General features: G+C 48.1%; 1 protein-coding gene across 3 annotated transcripts in view; it reads left to right on the top strand.

Moving 5' to 3' along the window:
• Positions 1–482: 482 nt before the first annotated feature.
• The window catches only part of lrch1 (leucine-rich repeats and calponin homology (CH) domain containing 1), a 211,844-nt gene continuing 193,711 nt past the window's right edge, over positions 483–18,615 (top strand). For 2 of the 3 annotated variants that reach the window (XM_078559479.1, XM_078559478.1), the window contains exon 1: positions 508–857. In XM_078559479.1, coding sequence (XP_078415605.1) covers positions 617–857 — 241 coding nt within the window. In that variant the 5' untranslated portion in view covers positions 508–616. Of the gene's footprint in view, positions 858–18,615 lie in introns of all 3 variants that reach the window. The other variant, XM_078559480.1, reaches the window with a different exon arrangement.

The following is an 18,615-nucleotide window of genomic DNA, read 5'->3' as shown; positions in this document are numbered from 1 at the left end:
GTGGGTGTCAGTCCCTCTCCACTCTTCCACCTGCAGTTACACTCTACCCCCAGTGGGTGTCAGTCCCTCTTCACTCTCCTACCTGCAGTTACACTCATCCTCCAGTGGGTGTCAGTCCCTCTCCACTCTCCCACTTGCAGTTACACGCTACCCCCAGTGGGTGTCAGTCCCTTTCCACTCTCCCGCCTGCAGTTACACTCTTCCTCCAGCGAGTGTCAGTCTCTCTCCTCTCTCCCACCTGCAGTTACACTCTTCCTCCAGTGGGTGTCAGTCCCTCTCCACTCTCCCACCTGCAGTTACACTCTTCCTCCAGTGGGTGTCAGTCCCTCTCCACTCTCCCACCTGCAGTTACACTCTTCCCCCAGTGGGTGTCAGTCCCTCTCCACCCGCCCGCCTGCAGTTACACTCTTCCTCCAGTGGGTGTCAGTCCCTCTCCACTCTACCAGCTGCAGTACCTTTCGCCGCCTCCAGGCTCCGCCGCCGCTTCGCCGGCTCCTGGTTTCCGCCTCAGTTGCCTTGTGTTTCCCGGGCGGTTCGCAGCGGGGAATGAGAAGCGGCGGCTCGGCGGGGCCCAAGTGACGGAGGCGGTAGTGAAGCGGGCGGGCTCTGGGTGTGAATGGCGGAGGCCGAGGGGCCGGGTCCGGGCCCGGGAGCGGCCGGAGGCCCCGTGGTTGGAGTTGGAGCCGGGCCGGGCTCTGGGCCGGGCTCTGGGCCGGGAGCAGCGCCGCTTCCCCGCTCCCTGGAACGGGCCCTGGTGGAGGCCGCGGGCTCCGGGCTCCTCAGTCTGAGCGGCCGCAAATTGAAGGAGTTCCCGAGGAGCGCGGCCGGACTGGACCTGAGCGACACGGTGGAGGCAGGTGGGTAACAACGCTTAACTAGCCGCTAACTACCATAACTGACATAACTAGTATAGCTTGTCCAGGCCAGCGATCTCAGCAACTGTCCAAACAAGTGAAATATCCGGTGAGGAGGGTAAGTTAATATAACTAGTTAATAATGACAAGCTGTAAGCTGCAGGTGTCACTGTTAACTATTAATGTAATTGGTGTTCATTCGTGTAACTAGTATAACCATTGATGATTTAGCCTCCATCAGAAACGAGCATGGTGACAGGTGCCTCAGACTAACCAGTGTAACTCCCACCTTAACTAAAATGACTAGTATAACACAATCTATTGGAAAGGGATGAAAGATCACAGACTCGCTGATTCTGCTAACTTTAACTAGTATTGTGCATTTGCTGGCAATTGTTTACAGAGAACAAACAAAGTTGTCTTTGGGGCTACAAAACCAGTGTAACTAAAATAACTAATGGAGGTAATGAGTTTTCACATGTAACTAAACAGGAGCTGAGAGTGTTAGTGGAGTGGCTCTGTATTATTTTCTTGTGGTTCAGTATGAGAAGAATGATAATGTTTTGTGTCTCATATCATCCCAGTAACTGCAAGAGCCGCAGAATAGCAACAGTGATAAACTAGGAACCATCCATTCAAACTGTGGGTATAGATCAGTGGCGCACTAGCTGGCTGTTTTTGACCAAGACACTTGTCTGATCACTGCTGCTAATGTACAGGATCCTGAATAAACTGCTGTTCTGTACAACGTCTCCCCATGCTCATATTCCATCATTCAGCAAGTTCACAAAGTTACTCATCATGGAAAGCAATTTGAGAGTTTGACCTAATGAGATGCTGTATGTGTTAGACTGAGAAGAGTAACTCATATTAGCTGCATAGACAGTGTGGGTGAGATTCCTGTCTGTCCTGTGTACAGTGAGGGTGATGTTCCTGTCTGTCCTGTGTACAGTGTGGGTGAGATTCCTGTCTGTCCTGTGTACAGTGTGTGTGATGTTCCTGTCTGTCCTGTGTACAGTATGTGTGATGTTCCTGTCTGTCCTGTGTACAGTGTGGGTGAGATTCCTGTCCTGTGTACAGTGTGGGTGAGATTCCTGTCTGTCCTGTGTACAGTGTGTGTGATGTTCCTGTCTGTCCTGTGTACAGTGTGGGTGAGATTCCTGTCTGTCCTGTGTACAGTGTGTGTGATGTTCCTGTCTGTCCTGTGTACAGTGTGGGTGAGATTCCTGTCTGTCCTGTGTACAGTGTGTGTGATGTTCCTGTCTGTCCTGTGTACAGTGTGGGTGATGTTCCTGTCTGTCCTGTGTACAGTGTGGGTGAGATTCTTGTCTGTCCTGTGTACAGTGTGGGTGAGATTCCTGTCTGTCCTGTGTACAGTCTGGGTGAGATTCCTGTCTGTCCTGTGTACAGTGTGTGTGATGTTCCTGTCCGTCCTGTGTACAGTGAGGGTGATGTTCCTGTCTGTCCTGTGTACAGTGTGGGTGATGTTCCTGTCTGTCCTGTGTACAGTGTGTGTGATGTTCCTGTCTGTCCTGTGTACAGTGTGTGTGATGTTCCTGTCTGTCCTGTGTACAGTGTGGGTGAGATTCCTGTCCTGTGTACAGTGTGGGTGAGATTCCTGTCTGTCCTGTGTACAGTGTGTGTGATGTTCCTGTCTGTCCTGTGTACAGTGTGGGTGAGATTCCTGTCTGTCCTGTGTACAGTGTGTGTGATGTTCCTGTCTGTCCTGTGTACAGTGTGGGTGAGATTCCTGTCTGTCCTGTGTACAGTGTGTGTGATGTTCCTGTCTGTCCTGTGTACAGTGTGGGTGATGTTCCTGTCTGTCCTGTGTACAGTGTGGGTGAGATTCTTGTCTGTCCTGTGTACAGTGTAGGTGAGATTCCTGTCTGTCCTGTGTACAGTCTGGGTGAGATTCCTGTCTGTCCTGTGTACAGTGTGTGTGATGTTCCTGTCCGTCCTGTGTACAGTGAGGGTGATGTTCCTGTCTGTCCTGTGTACAGTGTGGGTGATGTTCCTGTCTGTCCTGTGTACAGTGTGGGTGATGTTCCTGTCTGTCCTGTGTACAGTGTGTGTGATGTTCCTGTCTGTCCTGTGTACAGTGTGAGTGAGATTCCTTTCCTGTGTACAGTGTGGGTGAGATTCCTGTCTGTCCTGTGTACAGTGTGTGTGATGTTCCTGTCTGTCCTGTGTACAGTGTGGGTGAGATTCCTGTCTGTCCTGTGTACAGTGTGTGTGATGTTCCTGTCTGTCCTGTGTACAGTGTGGGTGAGATTCCTGTCTGTCCTGTGTACAGTGTGTGTGATGTTCCTGTCTGTCCTGTGTACAGTGTGGGTGATGTTCCTGTCTGTCCTGTGTACAGTGTGGGTGAGATTCTTGTCTGTCCTGTGTACAGTGTGGGTGAGATTCCTGTCTGTCCTGTGTACAGTCTGGGTGAGATTCCTGTCTGTCCTGTGTACAGTGTGTGTGATGTTCCTGTCCGTCCTGTGTACAGTGAGGGTGATGTTCCTGTCTGTCCTGTGTACAGTGTGCGTGATGTTCCTGTCTGTCCTGTGTACAGTGTGGGTGATGTTCCTGTCTGTCCTGTGTACAGTGTGGGTGAGATTCCTGTCCTGTGTACAGTGTGGGTGAGATTCCTGTCTGTCCTGTGTACAGTGTGTGTGATGTTCCTGTCTGTCCTGTGTACAGTGTGGGTGAGATTCCTGTCTGTCCTGTGTACAGTGTGTGTGATGTTCCTGTCTGTCCTGTGTACAGTGTGTGTGATGTTCCTGTCTGTCCTGTGTACAGTGTGGGTGAGATTCCTGTCTGTCCTGTGTACAGTGTGTGTGATGTTCCTGTCTGTCCTGTGTACAGTGTGGGTGATGTTCCTGTCTGTCCTGTGTACAGTGTGGGTGAGATTCTTGTCTGTCCTGTGTACAGTGTGGGTGAGATTCCTGTCTGTCCTGTGTACAGTGTAGGTGAGATTCCTGTCTGTCCTGTGTACAGTGTGTGTGATGTTCCTGTCCGTCCTGTGTACAGTGAGGGTGATGTTCCTGTCTGTCCTGTGTACAGTGTGTGTGATGTTCCTGTCTGTCCTGTGTACAGTGTGGGTGATGTTCCTGTCTGTCCTGTGTACAGTGTGTGTGATGTTCCTGTCTGTCCTGTGTACAGTGTGGGTGAGATTCCTGTCCTGTGTACAGTGTGGGTGAGATTCCTGTCTGTCCTGTGTACAGTGTGTGTGATGTTCCTGTCTGTCCTGTGTACAGTGTGGGTGAGATTCCTGTCTGTCCTGTGTACAGTGTGTGTGATGTTCCTGTCTGTCCTGTGTACAGTGTGGGTGAGATTCCTGTCTGTCCTGTGTACAGTGTGTGTGATGTTCCTGTCTGTCCTGTGTACAGTGTGGGTGATGTTCCTGTCTGTCCTGTGTACAGTGTGGGTGAGATTCTTGTCTGTCCTGTGTACAGTGTGGGTGAGATTCCTGTCTGTCCTGTGTACAGTCTGGGTGAGATTCCTGTCTGTCCTGTGTACAGTGTGTGTGATGTTCCTGTCCGTCCTGTGTACAGTGAGGGTGATGTTCCTGTCTGTCCTGTGTACAGTGTGGGTGATGTTCCTGTCTGTCCTGTGTACAGTGTGGGTGATGTTCCTGTCTGTCCTGTGTACAGTGTGGGTGAGATTCCTGTCTGTCCTGTGTACAGTGTGGGTGAGATTCCTGTCTGCACTGTGTACAGTGTGGGTGAGATTCCTGTCTGTCCTGTGTACAGTGTGGGTGATGTTCCTGTCTGTCCTGTGTACAGTGTGGGTGAGATTCCTGTCCTGTGTACAGTGTGGGTGAGATTCCTGTCTGCACTGTGTACAGTGTGGGTGAGATTCCTGTCTGTCCTGTGTACAGTGTGGGTGATGTTCCTGTCTGTCCTGTGTACAGTGTGGGTGAGATTCCTGTCCTGTGTACAGTGTGGGTGAGATTCCTGTCTGCACTGTGTACAGTGTGGGTGAGATTCCTGTCTGTCCTGTGTACAGTTTGTATGATGTTCCTATCTGTCCTGTGTACAGTGTGGGTGATGTTCCTGTCTGTCCTGTGTACAGTGTGGGTGATGTTCCTGTCTGTCCTGTGTACAGTGTGTGTGATGTTCCTGTCTGTCCTGTGTACAGTGTGGGTGATGTTCCTGTCTGTCCTGTGTACAGTGTGGGTGAGATTCCTGTCTGTCCTGTGTACAGTCTGGATGAGGTTTCTTTCTGTCCAGTGTACAGTGTAGGTGCGTTTAAGAACATAAGTCTGTACGGTGTCCAGAGTGGATGAGGTTTTTGTCCTGTGTACAGTGTGGATGAGATTCCTGTCTATCCTGTGTACAGTCTGGGTGAGGTTCCTGTCTGTACTGTGTACAGTCTGGGTGCGGTTTCTTTCTGTCCAGTGTATAGTGTAGGTGCGTTTAAGAACATAAGAACATTAGTCTGTCCTGTGTCCAGAGTGGATGAGGTTTTTGTCTGTCCTGTGTACAGTGTGGGTGAGATTCCTGTCTGTCCTGTGTACAGTGTAGGTGAGATTCCTGTCTGTCCTGTGTAGTGTAGGTGAGATTCCTGTCTGTCCTGTGTAGTGTAGGTGAGATTCCTGTCTGTCCTGTGTACAGTGGGTGAGATTCCTGTCTGTCCTGTGTACAGTGTAGGTGAGATTCCTGTCTGTCGTGAGTACAGTGTAGGTGAGATTCCTGTCTGTCCTGTGTACAGTATGGGTGATGTTCCTGCTCTCCTGTGTACAGTCACTGTCGAGGGTGAGGGCCTGTTGCAGGTTCATGTCTGTATGCACTGGGCTGTGATTTGGCATTGCTCTGTCCCTGTGTATACCATTTTGAATAGCCCTCTCACTGGCCAGACTGCTAAGAGATCAGGGCAAGATCGGAATATTAACAGCAAAAGAAATGCATTGGGATTGAGAAAGTGATTGGGTGAGCTATGTTAGGTGAGCGTGTAATGTACCTGCTGGCCTGAGCAATCATTTGCCCTGCCCCTGAGCCCCTACTGGCATGGAGTGCATCTTTAGTGCAGTTCCCACTGCTTTTTCAGTGCTGCTGTTGGGGATGAGGGCATTGTCGTGTTGGTTTTACACAGCACTAATTGGCTCTCCATTCTCTTTATTTCAAATGCCCGAATTTGCTGCTAGCTCCAAATGCTGCTGTCTTCATCGCCACCACTTTAGTCTGCTTTGAGACATTTGAGCATTATGCACAGCATTGGGAATCAGTTCATGGCTGTATAAAGCGCCTGGAGTGAGGAGACGGCTGTTGTACACAGCGTCTGGAGTAGGCAGACAGCTGCTGTATACAGTATCTGGAGTGGGCAGACAGCTGCTGTATACAGTATCTGGAGTGGGCAGACGGCTGTTGTACGCAGCGTCTGGAGTAGGCAGACAGCTGCTATATACAGTGTCTGGAGTGATGGAGTGAGGAGACGGCTGCTGTATACAGTGTCTGGAGTGAGGAGATGGCTGTTGTACACAGCGTCTGGAGTAGGCAGACAGCTGCTATATACAGTGTCTGGAGTGATGGAGTGAGGAGACGGCTGCTGTATACAGCGTCTGTAGTGAGGAGACAGCTGTTGTACACAACATCTGGAGTAGGCAGACAGCTACTGTGTACAGTGTCTGGAGTGAGGAGACGGCTGTTACACACAGCGTCTGTAGTAAGGAGACAGCTGTTGTACACAGTGTCTGGAGTAGGCAGACAGCTGCTGTATACAGCGTCTGTAGTGAGGAGACAGCTGTTGTACACAACATCTGGAGTAGGCAGACAGCTGCTGCATACAGTGGAGTGAGGAGACGGCTGTTATACACAGCGTCTGTAGTAAGGAGACAGCTGTTGTACACAGCGTCTTGGGTGGGCAGACGGCTCTTGTACAAAGCGTCCGGAGTGGGGAGACGGCTGTGGCTTTGTCTGCTGGTAGCACACAGGAAAACGTGGCCTTTTGCCCACAGGAGTCCAACCAATTAAAACAATTCTAGATTTGGACTGAGAGTGAGTGAAAATCTCTGTCTGTGTCACATAGTTTCTCAGGATCTTTACAGGATTAGGGAAAAGTATTTTCTTCCCATCAGCCTATGATGAAACCAGACCCCTGGCTTGGATTATGTGGATTCCCACCGGATGTTTATGGCCAGTCCGGAACTTAATGTGTGTGGATTTATAACAGAGAAGCTGTGCTGTGGAACAAGGCAACAATACCATGGAGTGATGTACTGTCAGGCTGTCATGGAAACAGGATTGTTGTAATACAGAGAGCTGCACATTCCAACCCAACCCCGGCCTACCCAACCCAACCCCGGCCTACCCATTCCAACCCAACCCCGGCCTACCCATTCCAACCCAACCCCGGCCTACCCAACCCAACCCCGGCCTACCTAACCCATTCCAACCCAACCCCGGCCTACCCAACCTAATCCAACCCATCCCCGGCCTACGCAACCTAACCCAACCCCGGCCTACCCTACCCAACCCAACCCAACCCCGGCCTACCCAACCCAATCCAACCCATCCCCGGCCTACGCAACCCAACCCAACCCCAGCCTACCCTACCCAACTCAACCCAACCCCGGCCTACTCAACCCATTCCAACCTAACCCCGGCCTACCCAACCCATTCCAACCCAACCCCAGTCTACCCAACCCATTCCAACTCAACCCTGGCCTACCCAACCCAACCCAACCCCGGCCTACCCAACCCAGCCCCGGCCTACCCAACCCAACCCAGCCCCGGCCTACCCAACCCAACCTACCCAACCCCGGTCTACCCAACTCAACCCAACCCAACCTACCCAACCCAACCCAGCCCCGGCCTACCCAACGCAACTCAGCCCCGCCTACCCAACCCAACCCAGCCCCGACCTACCCAACCCAACCCAGCCCCGGCCTACCCAACCCAACCCAACCCCGGCCTACCCAACCCAACCCATTCCAACCTAATCCAATCCAACCCAACCCACCCTCATTACTGTACTTTGGGCCAGTTTTAACCCTGGTTGCTGTATCCTGGGCTGGTCTTAACCCTCATTGCTGTATCCTGGCACACCCTGACCCAGTTTGTACTACAGGTAATACAATGTGTGAGTGATTCTTTGAGAAGCCACTGACACATGTTAAACAGAGAGCCACTGCCCTCAATGGACACACACAGTTAGCTCCATTTACATTCGTCTGTTACCATTGTATCTCTACATGAGGTGGAGTGATAGAAACAATCACAGAATGGAACACGGGTGATGCACAGGTTCATCAGAGTAAAGTCATTTTGAGGGTGAAAATGAATTGTACCCTTTACCCTCCAGCACTGTGCAGTGTCATATAACCACACCTACAGGCAGTTTACACTTACAAACAGCAAAACCATAAGGTTTTTGTTTATAATTTGGGTCAGATTGGTGCTTAAAACATGCTTGATAAAGCTGAAACTGCAAGAGAAACTTCTTCACCCTGTGGTTGCTGACACCGATCATCAGGGTGTGAACTCTCCTGTAATGAGGATAGGCCAGGATAGGTTGGATTCAAATGGGTTGGATTGAGTAGGCCAGGGTTGTATTGGGTTGGAATGGTTAGGCTGGGGTTGAGTTGGAATGGGTAGGCCGGGGTTGAGTTGGAATGGTTAGGCCGGGGTTGAGTTGGATTGGGTAGGCCGGGGTTGAGTTGGATTGGGTAGGCCTGGGTGGAGTTGGAATGGGTAGGCCGGGGTTGAGTTGGAATGGGTAGGCCGGGGCTGGGTTGGGTTGGGTAGGCCGGGGCTGGGTTGGGTTGGGTAGGCCGGGGCTGGGTTGGGTAGCTTGGATTGGGTTGGGTAGGTTGGGTTGGGTTGGGTAGGCCGGGGCTGGGTTGGGTTGGGTAGGTTGGGTTGGGTTGGGTAGGCCGGGGTTGGGTTAGTTAGATGGTGCATTGGGTCAGTGTAGAGTTTCCCCTGTAGGTAAATGAGTGTTCTCTCTCTTCCTTACTCTGGATCTATCCTGGTGTCTGCAATATTCCGTGCTGATGTGCCTTAAATCATGTGACCTCAAATTATAAATGCACCATTAATTTTAAATGTGCTTTTGGGTTTATTTTTAAATGAAGTCCTTCTGGTTACAAACTCTTTGTAGTAAGTATGGTTCTGGTACTGCCCTGTCAATGACATTGTTTGACGTAAAAAGTCGGGTATACATACAGTTTGCAGTGTTTGTGCCACCCAGTGGGTGAGTAGTTTACACCCCTAGTTGTTACATGATGAGCTTTCCTGCTGATGGAGGTTTTGGCCTCATCTCATTCACATCTGGAACTGCCACAGTGAGCTGAAGGGATATTTAGAGTAAATAACTGGAGCAGGACTGTACAGGAGGAGACGATATAGTGCTAGTGTAGAAAGCTCAGTACTACCAGGAACACTCAATCTTTCTGACTCAACCCACCCCTGCCCAATTCACCAAATACAATTTTGCTCTGTCCCTGCTTCCAAAACTCTTTCTTGAGGTTATACAGCCTTAGCTCATCAGCTGCTGAAACTCTCATCCATACCTTCATCACTCTAGATTTGACTATTCTAAAGCACTCCTGGCTGGCCTCTTACATTCTACCCTCCACAAGCTTGGTCATTCAAAACTTTGCTGCCTGTGTCCTAACTCACACCAAGCCCTGCTCACACGTCACCCCTGCTCACACGTCACCCCTGCTCACACGTCACCCCTACTCACACGTCACCCCTGCTCACACGTCACCCCTGCTCACACGTCACCCCTGCTCACACGTCACCCCTGCTCACACGTCACCCCTGCTCACAGACCTCAGATCCCTTCACGGCCTTGCCGCTCCCAAGCTCTATAAGTGCCTTTAGCCCTACAACCCTGCCAAATCCGGCCTCTTGTACATCCGCGATTCTAATTGCCCCACCGTTGGTTTGTTTTATTCATTCATGAGATGTGCGTACCGCTGGCTAGGCCAGCATTTATTGCCCATCTCTAATTGCTGTGGGTCTGGAGTCACATGCAGGCCAGGCCAGGTAAGGGCAGTAGATTTCCTTCCCTAAAGGACATTAATGAACCAGGTGGGTTTTTACAACAATCGACGATGGTTTCATGGTCACCATTAGATTTTAATTCCAGATACTTATTGAATTCAAATTCCACCATCTGCCCTGGGTCTCTTAATTACCAGTCCAGTGACAATACCACTACGTCCCCACCTCCTCAGTGGCTGTGCTTTCAGTTGCCTAGGCCCCAAACTCTGGAATTTCCTCCCTACACCTTGGTGCCTGGCTTTTCTCCTTTAAGACGTTTCTTAAAGCCTATCTTTGACCAAGCTTTTGGTCATCTGGTCTAATATCTCCTTTTATGGCTTGGTGTCATACTTCATTCTGTAGTGCTCCTGAGGTTTGTTGTTTTACATCGGACACAGTTCTGTTTTTGTAAGTACTTCTTTCTCGTGAACAAGTTCTGATTGTTGTGACCTCCTGCAGTATGTCTGTGCTGGGACTGCTGTTTATCTCTGAGTTCAGAATGAGGTTTGCCATTTTCACATTGACACTGCACCACAACTCCGATCAGGAGAAGTTGATTCAAAACCAGTCTTGTTCACTGCTGGGTAACCTGGTCAAACCAGGATCCCCTGTATAACTAATAATACAGACACCTGAGGAGGCTTCACAGACAGGCTATGGTCCTGAGCAAATCACATGTGGAAGTTAGCGAATGATATTAAACAGCAGCTGTACTGTTCAGAAGGTGCTCTGAGCTGCTCAGACAGCTGCTATGACTGGAGCTTGTTCATCTCTGCAGGTAAACAATCATTCGATTGCATCTGTGTTGAACAGCAGCCCATAGGCCTGCAATTAAACTGTGAATCACACTTACTTTGAGGGAACATCTGTCAAAAGTGATTTCAGCCCACAAATGAAGATGGAAAACACCAGGGCCCTTGATTAGAATTTCCTGGTCCTGTTTGGACAACCCCACGAGTTCAGATCCTTCCTCTTCGCAGCTGGCAAAAAAAAGCAGCTAACTATTTTTAAAAAAAAGCGCAGCAACACTTTGAAATGTTTTTACAAAGAGACTCCCATTTCATTTAGCTCCTGTTCAGGTCTCAAGGATGTGCAAAGTGTTTTAGTAAAGAATTAAAGAATTTAGTGCAGTCACCATGGAGACAAATGCAACATCCATTTTTGCATAAAGCAAGATTCCACAAACAGCAAGAAGAGAAGTGACTGGTTATCTTGTCTTTTTGACATTTTCCTTGATTGTGCAGGGCATGTGAGCCAGGATACTGGGGAACTCCCTGCAGTTACAGTACCCTGAGATTTTTCAGTTTAACATGATCAAAACGACAGTGAAGCACTCCTCCATTACTGTACTGAGCTGCTGCCCTCGATTATGGGTTCACGTTCTGGAGTGGGACTTGAACTCACGACCCTCTGTCTTGGGAAAGGCTGTTACCATATGAGCCCCAGCTGACAGGGTGCCTGAGTGTGGGGCTTGAACCTACAATCTTCTGACTCAGAAACGAGAAGGATACAGATCGAGCCCAGGCTGACAGTGTTCTTAAAAATCAAACTCCTGACAAATGGTCTATGAAATATCCAATTAAAAAGAGATTGAATTATGACCAATTAATTAGATTTGATTTGAATGTTGAATAAAATCTCCCATTTTGCCTGTGCCACCTGATCAAGAAGCTGTTACTATCTGACAGAGCAGCTAGATCCACCTGGAATGAGAGGCCCATTACCTCTGTGTTGAGTATTGCTCTTCACATTGGGATATGGGACTTGCGCTGATGAGGCCCCCCCGGATGAAATTGGTAACCGTCCGTGTGATTAAGAAAGATTAAAGGAAGCAAGCAAACTGATTAATTCCAGCATGAATCTGTACCAGCTCGATCTCAATCTGCAACCAAATACTTTCTGTGGGCAGCGGACATTAAGCCAGTGGTTATGTTGCTTATCCCAACCCCCTGGGTTCTCTCCCCCCCCCCCGCCCCCATCCTCGGGGTGCTACAACCCCTCCCCTCACCCCACCTTCAGTGTTTTGTCATGTGTTGTGTTGCTGCTTGTCAGTATTGAATTAGCTGTGATAAGGCAGCTAGAACGACATTATAATCTGACTGGTATCCTGTTCCTGCTATTCTAAAGGAGATGTTATCTTCAAGGGAAGAAATTAATCAGCTGGTGACCTACCTCACATGTTCAGTCATTGATCTATATTGAATGTTTGGTTGTATTTTGCGCTTTTACGTGGTATTTAAAATGTTGCATATAGTCTGCTTGCCCACCCACCCAACCCCAAACACCTCCCAAATTATAGCCATGAGCCCAGGCACTGGATGAAGGGAGTGTGGGAACAAAGGAACAGTTTTAACATTGCAGCTAGTGACTATGAAATTAAGATGCTGTACTCCAGGGATGTTCTGGCCCCATTGACACCGATCAACAGAGCGCTCTCACACACACAACTGAGTTAGAACATTTTGAAACCGACAAAGAGGTGCCATAGCCATTGTTCAAAGATACATTGGCTTCTGAGTCACCCCATTTTACCAGGCCCAACACATCCCAAGAATGCATACAGTGACATCGTTGAGCTGTTTGATTGAAGGTGTATACAGCACTGTGCTGTACAATGGTGTACACAGCACTGTGCTGTACAATGGTGTACACAGCACTGTGCTGTACAATGGTGTACACAGCACTGTGCTGTACAATGGTGTACACAGCACTGTGCTGTACAATGGTGTACACAGCACTGTGCTTTACGATGGTGTACACAGCACTGTGCTTTACGATGGTGTACACAGCACTGTGCTTTACGATGGTGTACACAGCACTGTGCTTTACGATGGTGTACACAGCACTGTGCTTTACGATGGTGTACACAGCACTGTGCTTTACGATGGTGTACACAGCACTGTGCTTTACGATGGTGTACACAGCACTGTGCTTTACGATGGTGTACACGGCACTGTGCTTTACGATGGTGTACACAGCACTGTGCTTTACGATGATGCACACGGCACTGTGCTTTACGATGGTGTACACGGCACTGTGCTTTACGATGGTGTACACGGCACTGTGCTTTACGATGGTGTACACGGCACTGTGCTTTACGATGGTGTACACAGCACTGTGCTTTACGATGATGCACACGGCACTGTGCTTTACGATGGTGTACACGGCACTGTGCTTTACGATGGTGTACACGGCACTGTGCTTTACGATGGTGTACACAGCACTGTGCTTTACGATGATGTACACAGCACTGTGCTTTACGATGGTGTACACGGCACTGTGCTTTACGATGGTGTACACGGCACTGTGCTTTACGATGATGCACACGGCACTGTGCTTTACGATGATGCACACGGCACTGTGCTTTACGATGATGCACACGGCACTGTGCTTTACGATGGTGCACACGGCACTGTGCTTTACGATGATGCACACGGCACTGTGCTTTACGATGATGCACACGGCACTGTGCTTTACGATGGTGTACACGGCACTGTGCTTTACGATGATGCACACGGCACTGTGCTTTACGATGGTGTACACGGCACTGTGCTTTACGATGATGCACACGGCACTGTGCTTTACGATGGTGTACACGGCACTGTGCTTTACGATGATGCACACGGCACTGTGCTTTACGATGGTGTACACGGCACTGTGCTTTATGATGGTGTACACAGCACTGTGCTTTACGATGGTGTACACAGCACTGTGCTTTACGATGGTGTACACAGCACTGTGCTTTACGATGGTGTACACAGCACTGTGCTTTACGATGGTGTACACAGCACTGTGCTTTACGATGGTGTACACAGCAATGTGCTTTACAATGTGCACACAGCACTGTGCTTTACGATGGTGTACACAGCACTGTGCTTTACGATGATGTACGCAGCACTGTGCTTTACGATGGTGTACGCAGCACTGTGCTTTACGATGGTGTACGCAGCACTGTGCTTTACGATGGTGTACGCAGCACTGTGCTTTACGATGGTGTACGCAGCACTGTGCTTTACGATGGTGTACGCAGCACTGTGCTTTACGATGGTGTACGCAGCACTGTGCTTTACGATGGTGTACACAGCACTGTGCTTTACGATGGTGTACACAGCACTGTGCTTTACGATGGTGTACACAGCACTGTGCTTTACGATGGTGTACACAGCAATGTGCTTTACAATGTGCACACAGCACTGTGCTTTACGATGGTGTACACAGCACTGTGCTTTACGATGATGTACGCAGCACTGTGCTTTACGATGGTGTACGCAGCACTGTGCTTTACGATGGTGTACGCAGCACTGTGCTTTACGATGGTGTACGCAGCACTGTGCTTTACGATGGTGTACGCAGCACTGTGCTTTACGATGGTGTACGCAGCACTGTGCTTTACGATGGTGTACGCAGCACTGTGCTTTACGATGGTGTACGCAGCACTGTGCTTTACGATGGTGTACGCAGCACTGTGCTTTACGATGGTGTACGCAGCACTGTGCTTTACGATGGTGTACGCAGCACTGTGCTTTACGATGGTGTACGCAGCACTGTGCTTTACGATGTTGTACGCAGCACTGTGCTTTACGATGGTGTACGCAGCACTGTGCTTTACGATGGTGTACACAGCACTGTGCTTTACGATGGTGTACACAGCACTGTGCTTTACGATGGTGTACACAGCACTGTGCTTTACGATGGTGTACACAGCACTGTGCTTTACGATGGTGTACACAGCACTGTGCTTTACGATGGTGTACAGTAATTAAAAGCAGTTTGAAGATTCAATGATGTGTGGTTCAGGATATACTGCCCTGATGTCAACCCTGATGAGAGCTCATTTAAATGTTTACAAAAGAAGATTTTGGTTCAAGACATGAAAGGATCAACTGATCAGGAATTGCAGTTTTAGAATCGTTTTCTGTCCTCAGCTCAGAGAATTGCTTTGAAATCATATACATTTTAAACCTGCTGCAGCTATGTGGGAGTGTCACAGTGTTGTGGATGTCTTTCGCTGTTTGTTGACAGCTCTGCACGTATATCAACAGTTAAACAGAGTGCTAAGTTCAGGTCTTTATTGCACTACTGTTATTTTAAAACGTGGTAATTGTGCAGTGTCCAGTTGAAACACAGCTCTAAGTGTACAATGTCCAGTTGTCGCTCTCACAGCTGTAAATGTGCATTGTTCAATTGTTGCTTTCACAGCTATAAATGTACAATGTCCAGTTGTTGCTCTCACAGCTGTAAGTGTACAATGTCCAGTACACACACACACAGCTGTAAGTGTACAATGTCCAGTACACACACACACAGCTGTAAGTGTACAATGTCCATTACACACACACACACAGCTGTAAGTGTACAATGTCCAGTACACACTCACACAGCTGTAAGTGTGCATTGTCCAGTTCTCTCTCTCTCAGCTGTAAGTGTGCAATGTCCAGTTCTCTCACAGCTGTAAGTGTACAATGTCCAGTTCTCTCTCACAGCTGTAAGTGTACAATGTCCGGTTCTCTCACGCACAGCTGTAAGTGTACAATGTCCAGTTCTCTCTCACACAGCTGTAAATGTACAATGTCCAGTTCTCTCTCTCACAGCTGTAAGTGTACAATGTCCGGTTCTCTCTCTCTCAGCTGTAAGTGTACAATGTCCAGTTCTCTCTCACACAGTTGTAAGTGTACAATGTCCGGTTCTCTCTCTCTCAGCTGTAAGTGTGCAATGTCCAGTTCTCTCTCACACAGTTGTAAGTGTACAATGTCCGGTTCTCTCTCTCTCAGCTGTAAGTGTGCGATGTCCAGTTCTGTCTCTCATACCTGTAAGTGTGCGATGTCCAGTTCTGTCTCTCATACCTGTAAGTGTACAATGTCCGGTTCTCTCTCTCTCAGCTGTAAGTGTGCAATGTCCAGTTCTGTCTCTCATACCTGTAAATGTGCGATGTCCAGTTCTGTGTCTCATACCTGTAAGTGTACAATGTCCAGTTCAGGGTTTATATTTGAGGACTGCACAAATAACAAGTGCAAAGTGTTGGATCGCCTGCCTAATGCTATTCAATGAAACTTTATGAAAAGCTGTTTCCATTATACACTACAAAAACAGAATTACCTGGAAAAACTCAGCAGGTCTGGCACTGGTGTCCCAATGTTACAAATTTAAAAATTTCATCCTGGCATTTCGGCCCCTTCATGGTTGTGCCTCTCGCTATCTCTGTAATCTTGTTGAGCTCTGCAGTTCTCTCTCTGCCACCCCCAGCCCCAGAACACTGTGTCTGTCTAACCTGTGCATCGCTCCTCCAGAGCTGCAGCACTGGCAGCCATGCCCTCAGTTGTCTGGGCCCCATGCTCTGGAATTCTGTCTTTAAGCCCCTTTCCCTCTGTCTCCTTCTTTAAGATATTCCTTAAAACTAACTTCTGACCAAGCTTTTGGTCACCTGTCCTAATATCCCTTTTGCCTCAGAGTCCATTTTTGTCTGTTTTTGTCTCCATGAAGTACTTAAGCGCACTTTTCTACACTAAAGTGGTGATATTAGTAGAAGTTGCTGTGTCAGTGCAGAGTGATGTCTTTCTCCGGGGTCTCCAAACAGAAGGAAAGTTCAAAACAAGAACTTACCCTGAGGGAAATCACAGATGTAAATCCAACCGTTGGGGAGAGAACTTTGAACATTAAACATTTTCCTGTTTAGTTAAGAAACAAAAGTATCTTTTCACCACTCCCACACAAGAGCTTTAGTTTACTTACTGCAACCCTGCAGTTACCTGACCTTGATATTACTATGGATGCTGTCTATACCAACCAGCAAGTTTGGTTGCAGTCTTTTGTAGATTAAGGCTGTCTCTCCGTTTCCTTTTCTCCCAGTAGCCACTCTTGTGGAATCTTACATATTATTGATCTGTTTCCTTCGAGGTTACCCATACCCAAAATGGCCCACACCCAATACCTGGACTGATTTAACTTTGTCCCCATTACTAATTTCAATAAACGTCAAGTTTCTTTTTGAGTGGGGCCCTTGCACCCAGTGTTTAGAGAGAAGCATTTTATCACATTTGTTTGAGCTGGATTCGAGCAGTTGATTCAAAAAGCCAAACCTACTGCTTGCTACTCGGGTTTCCTCCTCAATTTAAAAACTCTGAATGTAAGAAAAGTGAATGAGTGTCACATGCAGGGAAAGCAGGCGATTGGATTATGATCTTGGGCCCTGATATGATAGAGTTCTAACCTGTGAGTGTGTGTACCATCTGTAATCACCTTCCATACAGATTTGATTTTTTGCAATGTTCCATTTCTGTACATATTAGTAGTGAGGGTTCTTGATGTTTGAGCTTTGGCTGGTAGATAGTAGTTTGAGCGCTACGCAACAGTTCAGTTTTGTGGAACAGCTCCTGTGCTGTGAAGAATTCCAACAAAAATTTGTTTTGGATAAATTGGGTTGTGGGTGAGGAATGTGACAAGATTAGCTGACAGAGTGTTGCTAAAATCTAACCCTTGGTGTGTAATTACTGTTTGAGCAGACCTGCAATATTGATTGGGCATCCTAGTTATCCATCATGTTGACCCAATCAAATATAAGATTCTTTGAAGTCTGCAGAAGCTGCTTGGCTGTCATTGAAATGCTGCCATATTTGATGCGTCATTGGTGTGTGGATAAATGAAACGCTTTAAAGAAGGAAATTCATTCAGATCCAAGTGCTCCCCAACATAAAATCACCAGAGTTTTATGAAGCATTGAATTGATCCTGTGCCAACATCACTGTTGCATGCCACTGTTGAGTACACTCTAAATAAATGTCACCACTGATATGCCACATATTTATCGGATAAGCAATGTTTGAATGGAAAGTGGCTGTTTGAGAAGCAGTGTGATGCTGTGGCTCCTTCTAAAGTGTTGTGATATAACCTGATCAGTACGTGATGTGGGAACATATTTCGACAGTTTGTTGATGTGTTTAGATTGACTTCAGCCAGTATTGTGAACTCTTCCTACGCAGGAATGTCAGCAATTTCTCTTCTCCCAACTGAATTTAGACACAATAGGGTACAGGTCAGGAGGATGTTAATGGAAAACTGGGTTAGGGGTATGCACTGCCTGAAGACTCAGCTCCTGTAAGAGTACAATAGGAGCACACTGTCAGCTTCTGTAACACTGCACTATAGGAGCATACTGTCAGCTCCTGTAACACTGTACTATAGGAGCATACCGTCAGCTCCTGTAACACTGTACTATAGGAGTATACCGTCAGCTCCTGTAACACTGTACTATAGGAGTATACCGTCAGCTCCTGTAACACTGTACTATAGGAGCATACTGTCAGCTCCTGTAACACTGTACTAAAGGACCATACCATCTGCTCCTGTAACACTGCACTATAGGAGTATACTATCAGCTCCTGTAACACTGTACTATAGGAGCATACTATCAGCTTCTGTAACACTGTACTATAGGAGCACACCGTCAGCTCCTGTAACACTACTATAGGACCATACTGTCAGCTCCTGTAACACTGTACTAAAGGACCATACCATCAGCTCCTGTAACACTGTACTATAGGAGCATACCGTCAGCTCCTGTAACACTGTACTATAGGAGTATACTATCAGCTCCTGTAACACTGTACTATAGGAGCATACCGTCAGCTCCTGTAACACTGTACTATAGGAGTATACCGTCAGCTCCTGTAACACTGTACTGTAGGAGCATACCGTCAGCACCTGTAACACTACTAAAGGACCATACCATCTGCTCCTGTGACACTGCACTATAGGAGTATACTATCAGCTCCTGTAACACTGTACAATAG

This window comes from Cetorhinus maximus, chromosome 16, assembly GCF_964194155.1.
Source record: "Cetorhinus maximus chromosome 16, sCetMax3.hap1.1, whole genome shotgun sequence".
Classification (NCBI taxonomy): domain Eukaryota; kingdom Metazoa; phylum Chordata; class Chondrichthyes; order Lamniformes; family Cetorhinidae; genus Cetorhinus; species Cetorhinus maximus.
The sequence above is the reverse complement of the archived record's forward strand: the minus strand, read 5'-3'. Positions and strand labels throughout refer to the sequence as shown.